Raw genomic sequence first — 10,254 nt, 5'->3', positions numbered from 1 at the left:
ATGGATATTTCCGGTAGCAAAAGCATTCATCCATAATGTCTGAAAAAGCAACAAACCTAATAAACAAGCAACAAGCTTCATACTGAAGAATCGCATAACAGGACGTGTGCCCGAAAACAGGGCAAGCTGTCGTTATCGCGATGAAGCAGAAGGCCTTGAGAATATGTTATCCATTTAAAGAATACGTAATATAGTAACCTACAAGAAGCGCATAGATTCCTAAGCGTAAATTAGAATACTCTGGAAGTAAAGCCTTTAATAACGAAAATTAAATGTATCACTATCGAAGAGCGAAGGCAGGTATCGTAATCTAAAGAAAATTAGCGGAATTTGATATAAATATATAATCTAAAATCTTGACTATAAGAAGTGAATAGGATGATGTAAGTTTTTGTTATATTCACAGCTTTAGAAGACAAGTTTACATCGAGCAAGGTAATGTCAGTAAGTTAGAGGAATCAACATTAGTTGTATGTGTAAACGTAAAATATTGCATATAATATAATGTTTATGAAGGAAAAAGCTGACTTGATTTTTATGCAAGAAGAAAATCACCTGGGAAAATACTAAATATATGGAACCCAACACTCATTCGAATGCATCTGTTAGCATCTACAGTCATCTGAAAATGTAAATAGTCGATCGGTATTGCAACATCGTACTAATATACAAGAAAGGCATTTTCCTACATTTCTTTTACCACTTCTACGTTTCTTTATCTATTTAATACCTCACCGGCAACTAACGCTAAACGTTCAACTACAGCCAGTTAAATGCCATTTTGAAGAATAAATTTATTTAATAATAAGCTTTGAAAATGTCATACAATCTCTTGCTGAAACTAATGGTAATCCGAGCATAATGAACATTGCTTTGAAGTTTTCTAAAGATATGTATACCCACAGTTATCGAAGCACTCGGATTGGTCTATGTCTGCCTCCTAAATTCTTTCATTCCGAGAAATATTATACATGCAAGAAACATAGCAGAGGAATGCAAAGCCGTTACCAACCTCAGACTTATCGATTATCTGTATTGTTCATCGGGTGAAGATGGGTGGGCCGAGAAACCACAAATCTCATGCTGAGGCGTGATATGACCTCTCAGTTATGCTATGCATTAGCTAAGAAGAGCACATCGCCGTACATAATTCGCCGTTGAATCAACGCTCACCATCCTTTACCGCATTAACGTCTTAGAACATCTATTATTATTATAAAACGTCGCTTCTCTAGTTATTCGTATGGCAAACACACGTCTCTTCGATATAAATGTTTCAGTATACGGTAGTTTCCTCTAATCTCACCCAAGAACCATTAACGTTATTTGAAACAGCGACATTTAAACACTTGGTAGGAACACTGAGTATGGTTGTAAAATGAAAAATATCTGTAAATGAAAAATATATAGCTGACTCAGTATTCTTCTGCCATTTACGGCCATGTAACGAAACATGTTTTAAATCGTACTTTAATAGTGCTGAGTGTACTATGAATGACGGTGAAACAAATTCCGAAAGTACTTTGTTCTCATAGAGAAACCAAGGTCACTTTGGGTAAATAGGATGAGACTGCAGGGGATTTTGCAACAAATTCAAAAAGCATATTACATAATACTTTTATTAACTCTATACCAGGTTTACGGCACGCTTTGTTCTAATGCTTGTTCAAATTGCATATCGCCTCCCGCGATACGATATTCTGTTCTCTTGCACTAGCTTGAATGAATTGTTGTTATTAGAGTGACTGAAAGTAAACACTATACTCGACACGCTGTGGTAATTCTCCCTTTCTGAAATGTAAGTAATTCTGAAATGAATCAATGAGTGAAACGTTACTTCAAAAACTGTAAACCTAGTATTCGATTAACGAAGATATTACGCAATATGCTGCTTGAATTTGTCGTAAAGTCCTCTACGATATCACGAGAAAAAGGCGTATATAAAACAAAGTATTTTCGGAATCTTTTTATCGTTATTCGTAGTAAACTCGACGCCATTGAAGTACCGCTCGAAACATTTTTCGTTGCAAGGCCGCAAATGACAGAAAAATTACACAACACCTGTTTTAATTGTCAAAATTACTTGTGAATTTGAAACGTGAATGTTTAGGAAACGCTCGTCCGTTTTGTGTACGATAGGAAACAGTATAAACTGGCAGTTTCCCGAATTTAGTATTCTGTGCGCGTTTAGACAGTGAAAATAAAAATTTAATATTATTTTGATACATTCAAAAGTGTTTTACCGGGTTTCAAGTAAAATAAAGCGTGAAAAATAATGGTAAAGAGCAGTAAATGTGCAGAATGCTAATTTGAACTGAAAGTGTATGAATTTAACGAAGGAACTGATTCTTTGGTTCGAATACGGAATTTACTCTTCTACTTTTTTACCGCTCATTCTTCATCGTATCATGCACGTTATATACTTTCTTCGTACTTTATATGTACACTGACTAAAGTTAATTAGTGGCCAATCATCTTATCACAGAGATTACTTGGCACGCTAACGAATATATGACTCTTTTCGATGTGTTATCTAACTTAGCCTGGCTAATCATCGTATAAAGTACTAACATAGCACATTTAGGAGGTTGAAGCGGTACATAAAAATTTATATCTGAGGTGTTCGTTTTAAAAGCATGGTTGGCTATACCTGTCGAGAAAACGAACAGGCTGCTCTCCAGATGTGTGTAAGAATGGTTAGGACTGTTTCACAAGGATAGCGTCATTTCGGCAACGAAATCGAAAACTTGAAAAAGCTATTCCACGCGACAAAATATAATTTTTCATTTGGTTGTACGTTAATTTGTATTATTACACTTTAATCTATAAAAGGATACCTTAATTAATCCTTCGAATATAAGTTTAGACAATTTTTTTGTAATTTCTTTTGGTTTCTTCGTTTTTTATTTTCATGTGTATGTATGTGAATATCGTAATATGCAGTGATCAATAATTTGTGTAGGAAATGTGGAAATGTGTGTGGTTCGTGCAAGACAGCGTTCAACCACATTTGGTAGCATCTCAAGAATACTTAACGCGTATGTGATTTTTCAGTGGACAGCCGCGTACAGGACGATCGTGGTGTGTGTGCGTGTGTGTGTGCGTGAACATTATTTATATGTGGTATTATTTATTAATTATTTATAGAGGCAAAGAATCGGAGGAAACATTAATCTTCTCCACTCGAAAATTCCATTAGGCGATTTTCAGCAAGTATAATGTTTAATCTACGATTTTTCTTACGAAACGTCGCGCAAGATGGTATACGTTTTACGGCATAATAATCATAATCTTCTCTACGACCTGTACGTGGTAAGCTGCTGCCTACGTATCGTTCGATATGAGGATCGATGTGCATCCCGCTGTTCAGGTTGACGTACTTTCGATCGTGTAAAGAGGTTCGCTTGTGCACAGGCGTATCTCGGCTAATCTTTAATTGCCAGTAACTAAGGCACAAAGTCGAAAACGCAATTTTTTAATTCTTAGTTTTCATCTTATCCTGGCTTAAAAAACCACCCCTTAAATGTTTTTACACCTGTAGCTAAACACTCAGTATAATTATGTATCTAAGTTTAAGCAGGTTGTCTCTATTCTAAAAGTCCAAAGAGTATATCTTTCAGCTCTTATTTTTATTTTATTTTATTTTATTTTCTATTTTTTATATTTCATTTTTTTATTCTTTATTTTATTTTTTATTTCCTTAAGTTTACAATAGTACACAACACATAATCTTTATTAAAGCGGTATACAAGCAAGCAACGATAGGAGCAATGCGTTATAACAAAACATAGATGGTAAAATGAGAGAGAAAAATAACGCGTGACAAAAAAGTGCAATTCCAAGAGCAAGTTGCGTATATGAGCGGTAAGTTAATGTGAATAACGCTTGTAATAGAAAGTATAATTTCTATTTAGCAGAATGAGCTAAAGAGCTACTTCGTGAAGGTATGAAGAATGTGGAGTGACGAGTGATAACTGAGAATATGAAAGCAGAAGATTTTTGGAAACGTCATATTTTGGTGCAACTAACATGTATTAGACTCAAAGAAAAATTAACAAACAAAGAGGATTATTCGCTTAACTAGGAACCGACGCGCGCGAGATCTTTGGAATACGTGAATTTGGTCACAGGTACAAGGCCAAGGTACAGGATAAATATAAAAAGAATCACGATAAAAATTTTTCTCTTTTCTGGTTCTCGCTATGTTAATGGGAAGAAGAGTCTGTGATAAAGGAAATAAAAACGATTGAATTTGCAATCAAGTGCATTTGCAATTGCCGCATATGATATACAGTATACCGTTAGAGAGGAAATGACTAGTGCTGCACAATACGGATAATACTGGAAGGTAATCTACGTTAGCATATACAAGAACCTATCGAATTAGGGATCTGCCCTATTTGGTTGCACGCTGATATAGACAAAAACTTTTTTGTTCCACGCTACAAGAATCTATTTAATTATATGGCTATACGGAAAAGTTGGTATCTATTTATGTTCAAGATAGACACTTATGAGTATAATAAAATCGCGCAATAATTCAGCTGATCGCAAGTTGCCTAAGAAAGAAAAATTGATTGTACACTATGTTTTTAGAGAAGGAAAGCGAATGTTGCTTTTCAAACGATAACGGATCAGTGAAATGATGCAATCATTTTAATATATTTTCCGTACAACATTTAGGTATAACATTAATCCTTGGCACTCGACAGTTTTATAATATACAGTTAGCGGATTCTTTGGTTTGCGAGTAGGCGAAAATTGTCATGCCGTTGAAAAAACGACCTTCAGCGAGTCATCAGATCTGTCGCACATGATTCATTCCACTAGAAACAATAAATAGATCTGGTGCTTTTCAACGAATCAGTTGTAATTATTATATATGAAGAATTTACCATTTACTATCAAAATTTACTACCTGTTATTTATTGTTCGTTTGTTAAATTTGTTTTTTTGTAAATTAGAATGTTTTGAAAGTGTTAAAAATCACAAATGAAAAAATCATTAAATTGTTAGATTTTAGGTTTCGTCAAATATTAACAAGCAAATACGTGTACTTTTTCATCATTATCATACAAAGTGTTTGACGTTAATTGTATATTTATTGTTTATTTCTTCTTTATTATTCGTCATTCGAATAAATTTTGCTTGCTAATCGCAACGAGATCATAAACTGGTAAGCAGAAACAATAGCGATCAGCCGATTGGGGCATGAACTAAGAGAGGAAAAGTGCACTGTGTACTAATACGTTACTACCGACTGAGCCCTTGATGACGTTGCTCGAGACTCCGGTGTCAGTGAGGAATCGTTTTCGTTCTTCTGTCCCCATTCTGCGGCGTATTTCATCTTCTCCGATTGTTGTATCGGCTGTCCGGGCCTTTATTCGTCCGAGGAATTTTAAATAATTTCGCGGCGATCTTGACGAAACTCACCTTCCTTACCGCATTTCAAGTATTTTGCTGCGAACGTCGATAGATGAGATGGCAATGTTTTCTCAAAGTTTGATGATGCCGAACACCTGTAGCTCCGAACGACTAATACGTTTTCGAAAAGTAACACGTTTTGCTTTTGGCTGTAAAAATATTACATTAAATAGGTTGGCTAACATTCTACTGCAGGAATAAGAAGCTAAAAGTTTCTTTTAATTAAAGTACATAAATCTATAGCGAAAGAAATGGATTCAATCAAATATAAATAAACATAAACTAATTTATTTAATTAGCGATATTACTATAAAATTGGATAAATACTTTCGAGATAAGATCTTTAAACGCTAGTGCTGCTAAATCTCCTATTTTCTTTTTAATAATAGTTGAACTTCATGTTGAAATTTTTAAAAATTTTCGTCTCCATATTTTTCTCATTCGAATCTTTGCAAGATGGATAAAACGTGCAACTTTTCGCAGCAATATCCGAAATATACCGCTGTTTGTAGTGAACATGCTCGGTATCGTGGTTAATCTCAAATGCTGGTTGCCGGTGAAAACGATGAAATGGACTTCAATTTTGAGACAAATTGAAATGTGCTCGTATTCGCAAAACAAAAAGAACATGCTATTTTTCGTACACACGTCGATAGAAACTTACAAGAGAACATCCCCAACTCGTAAATTTAGAAAATTATGAAATCTTGGGGACGTGTAAAACATATATAGATACGAATATACTATAACGCGATTTCGTTTGTTGCTCAAACTCCCTCTCAAAATTGGTCTCTGAAAATTTAGCTATTTTTCGATTTTGTTATAAAGCGCAACATATGAGAGAGAGAGAGAGAGAGAGACAGACAGACAGAAAAGGTTTTGAGGCAAAAGTTACATCTCTTAATTAGGACTGTAATTTGATAAAAGATTTATGAATTATTCACATAATTAGGAAAAGTTATAAAAAGAAATATTTATATAATACACAAGATTCAAAAGTTCTTCGATTTACGAGGAACATAATTCACCAATACGATAAAGCCTGTATTTGTGTTAAAAAGAAGTATGTCGTTTTATAATTATTTAAACCATCGGTTAAGATTTCCGTGAAAAAATGAATTAAAACAGATTATTTATATTTTCATTCATAAATTTTTGTTCTAATTATATAAACGCTTAATAAATCCTTTGCCAACCAACAGTCCCCGTTAAAGGAAATAACTTTTGCCCTGAAACTCTTTTTCTATGTACTACTAGTTAGTTCTATCTACTACAAATAGTTGAGTTTGCAGCTGTCAATTTTACTCCCTTGAAAAGGATTTGGGCGACAAACGAAATTGCGTTATACATATCTCTGAAGTTTCATAATTTTCTGAATTTTCGGGTTGAGGACGTTCCCTTGCTAGTTGTAGAGGGAACTCTCGGAGAGGGAACTCTACGACGCGACCAGGGTGGCTTCCTGTAACGTGGCCCTGGGTCTGGACCGAGTGGAGGCGATGAACAACAGTCAACGAACGTTCGCGCCGCGTTTTGAGCTTGGAACGAGAGTGTCGTCCGGTCCCATCGTACGATGACCCGGTGTGAACTGCTGGTGATCTGGTGGCGAGCCGTCGCAGTCTCCTCTTGCTGAGAAGCGTGCATAAGACGGGAATACGAGTGGATACCGGACGGTGTCCTATGCAGCGGCAACTGATCTGGCGGCGTTGCTTCCGTTCGAGCTTCGGACTCTGGTACTCAGGTCTACGAGCACCTAAGGGGTCCAGGATCGGGAGTTGATCCTGCCAGGCGGGCGGTCCTGGACGTCCGGGAAACCAGGGAGCCGTAGCTATCCTAGCTAGTTGGCGAAGTGGGTGGTACGGGCTACCGAGTAATGGAGACGATACTTCTGAGCTGGGAGAACTGATGGGGACCCGCTTACCTTTCGGATGACGCAGGTGACGGGACTCTGCCATCACTGCAGCGAGGGCAAGGACACCGCGCAGCAGAAATGCTGCGTTCGCTCTTGCGCATCGTCATTGGCGAGAGTTTGCCAACAATTGTCGGAATTTTAAGCTTTAGAATATAGCGGGCGTTCGACGTTGTGCTACTATAGTGATATCTACTTTATAATGAAACGATTAAGAGTGATATAGAAAAGCAAGAAAATTATACTAGATCTGTTGAGTTTTCTAAAATCTATTTTTCGTTTTAGAACGATGACGTATGAATAAATAAAAATGAACTTTTATAAATATAGAATACGTAGGTAACGTATGAACGTGAAACGTAATTATTGGGGAAGTATTTTATCTACAGCAATTTCAAATTCAAGATACTTTTTTTATTATTCATTCTACATTAGCAAGTGTTGTTCTAGTATAATGACGGCTAATTTCATTTGGAGCCTAATTATGCCGAAGTGTGTAACGTGTAACAACTCGCACTTGTGTTATCAAGTGTTTCTCTACTTTAATTTAAAATTGTATACGTGTTCTAGTTATATGTACGTTATACACGTAATTCTTGTTATATGTATATGTATTTAAAGCAAAGAACGATAAGGAGAATGTCTTTATCATAAGAATTTTCAATAAATGTTTATTATCGTGCACTTGTTATGTACAAAATGTAATCTCATTTGGCGACGTGGAGGAAGTTGGTAAAGGAAGCGGAACGTGAATTTATAGGTTAGGCTGGTCGGCTTGTGGTGGATGCGTTCTGATGTATTCAAGAGCCCTTTGAATCAATGGAGAAATAGCTGGAATGTGTTCGCCCTGTGGTTGGAATCCGTTATGATCGGCAACATATGTCACCTTAATTGGTGTACCATCGGGGGATGTATATTGATACTCTCCTTGGGTAACAACAACGGGTGCGCTCCTTGCATCTGTCACCACTGGAGTTCCACTTTCAGAATGATAAATTCCATTATCTGTTTCGTAGGAATAAGAGTAGGATCCGTCAGGCGAAATATCTTGAGATTGTTTAACGATAACTGGTTGATGCTCAGCCACATCAGCCGAAGCCATAGCCAACATAGCAACAGAGATCACTACCTAAAACAAAAGTTTCATATCTTTTATCAATATGTCAATTATAAACATAATATTATTCTCATCAATTTGTAGATACAATATTATATTATGTACTTAAACATTAATACATATTTAGATGGATATTTACATCAAATTTGATAGAAAAAATCATCTATATATTTACGTTAACTATTTACTGTATTTTTAAATGAAATTATGTACAAATTATTTAATATTTAAAATGGGGCAAAGAAAAGTTAACAATGTTTAAGCGTTTATAGCAAATCCTTCTGTGATAATAAACATTGTAAAACGATTTTAATAAGATGAATAACTCTGGATGATGAAGCAACAAGAACACCGTAAAGGCTTGAACAACGACGCTTGACGTTTGCTAAAAGCCAGAAGCATAGTAAGTAAACATTTGATCAATGGACAAAGGTTCTACGAACTGATGAAAACGAGTTTACTGTGTTTTATAATGACGATAGAAATAATGTTACTATATGCAACATGAGGATGGACGTCAATGATTTAATATTAAATTGACTGCAAGATGTGGAGATGAAAATATAAGGTTGCATTTCCAGCAATAATATTGACCCAATAATACAAATTTAAACATACTATGAGACAGGTCTTTGTACCTAATGTATATAAATTTTGTTTGAACTTGAAAATGTTAAAGTCATCCTTTAAAATGCACTTATATGTTTAAGTAAATTATGAAAACTCACAAATAGGTACAGTAAATGTTTCTGTTTGCAAATAAATATATCACCAAAAGTTATATAGTTCACTATAATAATTACATAACAAACGATATACTGACTTTGTAAGATGGAAAATTCGTTAAAAACCGTTCCAAAACAAAATGGATCGAATATGTATACGGGAGGAAGTAAAATATGAATATTTCAAATAAAAAGCAGGTAATATATAAAGTATAGTTATATATGTATATTATAAGATTTATGTATTGTAAAGTTTGAAATAATAGTATAGTTTTTTACAAAATGGGTTCAATATTTAATTATTATATCGGAATCGTTAGCTTCGATGTTTAATATCGGAAATGTTTTAATTCCCAAAATATGCGTAGAGAGAAGATATCATTTTCGCAAAAGTTACTATCGTATATACTTTTGTATTTTTCGATGGTGTTTAATATAAATTTATTTATATAAAATATATATTCTATTGCATATATACATATTACATATTCTATAATATATATTATTTTGTTTGTGAAATCATTTTCATAGAAAATGCAACGAAGAATATAGCGTGTTTCTAAAGTTATACAAATGTAAGAAGTTTAAATAATTGATAGAATAAAAATAAAGGCGATAAGGTTAATACAGTCAGAAAAATGTGAAAAAGAAGACTCACGAGAAATTTCATTTTGAAAGATAGCTGGTTGTCACCAGATGCGAATCCAATGGAAGAGATTGAGATTTCGAATGTGGTTTCTGTGTGACACGAATGCCCTTTTATACGAAACTTTGGACATCGCTTTCGCCGAATATTATATTATTCGAAGAAGAAGAAGCTACAGTTGATGAGGATGAACGAAAGGGAGAGAGAAAGAGAGAGGGAGAGAGGGAGAGAGAAAGAGAGAGGGAGAGAGAAAGAGAGAGGGAGAGAGGGAGAGAGGGAGAGAGAGAGAGAGAGAGAGAGAGAGAGAGAGAGAGAGAGAGAGAGAGTGAGAGAGAGAAAGAGCGGAAGAGAAAGAGAGAGACAGGAATATAAAAAAATGACCCATCAGACAAGCAGAGAACTCTGCAAAATTTATTCGTTGGTTTGACATTTCCAT

General features: G+C 35.0%; 1 protein-coding gene across 1 annotated transcript; it reads right to left on the bottom strand.

The window, feature by feature from the left end:
- Positions 1-7,974: 7,974 nt before the first annotated feature.
- On the bottom strand, positions 7,975-9,935 carry LOC117232452 (larval cuticle protein LCP-17-like). The gene is made up of 2 exons (XM_033491798.1): positions 9,831-9,935; positions 7,975-8,459 (listed from the first exon to the last, which is right to left on the bottom strand). Exons 1-2 carry the CDS (start codon positions 9,840-9,842, stop codon positions 8,085-8,087), a joined length of 387 nt encoding a protein of 128 aa, XP_033347689.1. The 5' UTR covers positions 9,843-9,935; the 3' UTR covers positions 7,975-8,084.
- Between the last annotated feature and the right edge of the window lie 319 nt (positions 9,936-10,254).

The sequence above is a fragment of the Bombus vosnesenskii genome, unplaced genomic scaffold (assembly GCF_011952255.1).
Source record: "Bombus vosnesenskii isolate JDL3184/JDL3185 unplaced genomic scaffold, Bvos_JDL3184-5_v1.1 scf7180000013288, whole genome shotgun sequence".
Lineage (NCBI taxonomy): Eukaryota > Metazoa > Arthropoda > Insecta > Hymenoptera > Apidae > Bombus > Bombus vosnesenskii.
The sequence above is the reverse complement of the archived record's forward strand: the minus strand, read 5'-3'. Positions and strand labels throughout refer to the sequence as shown.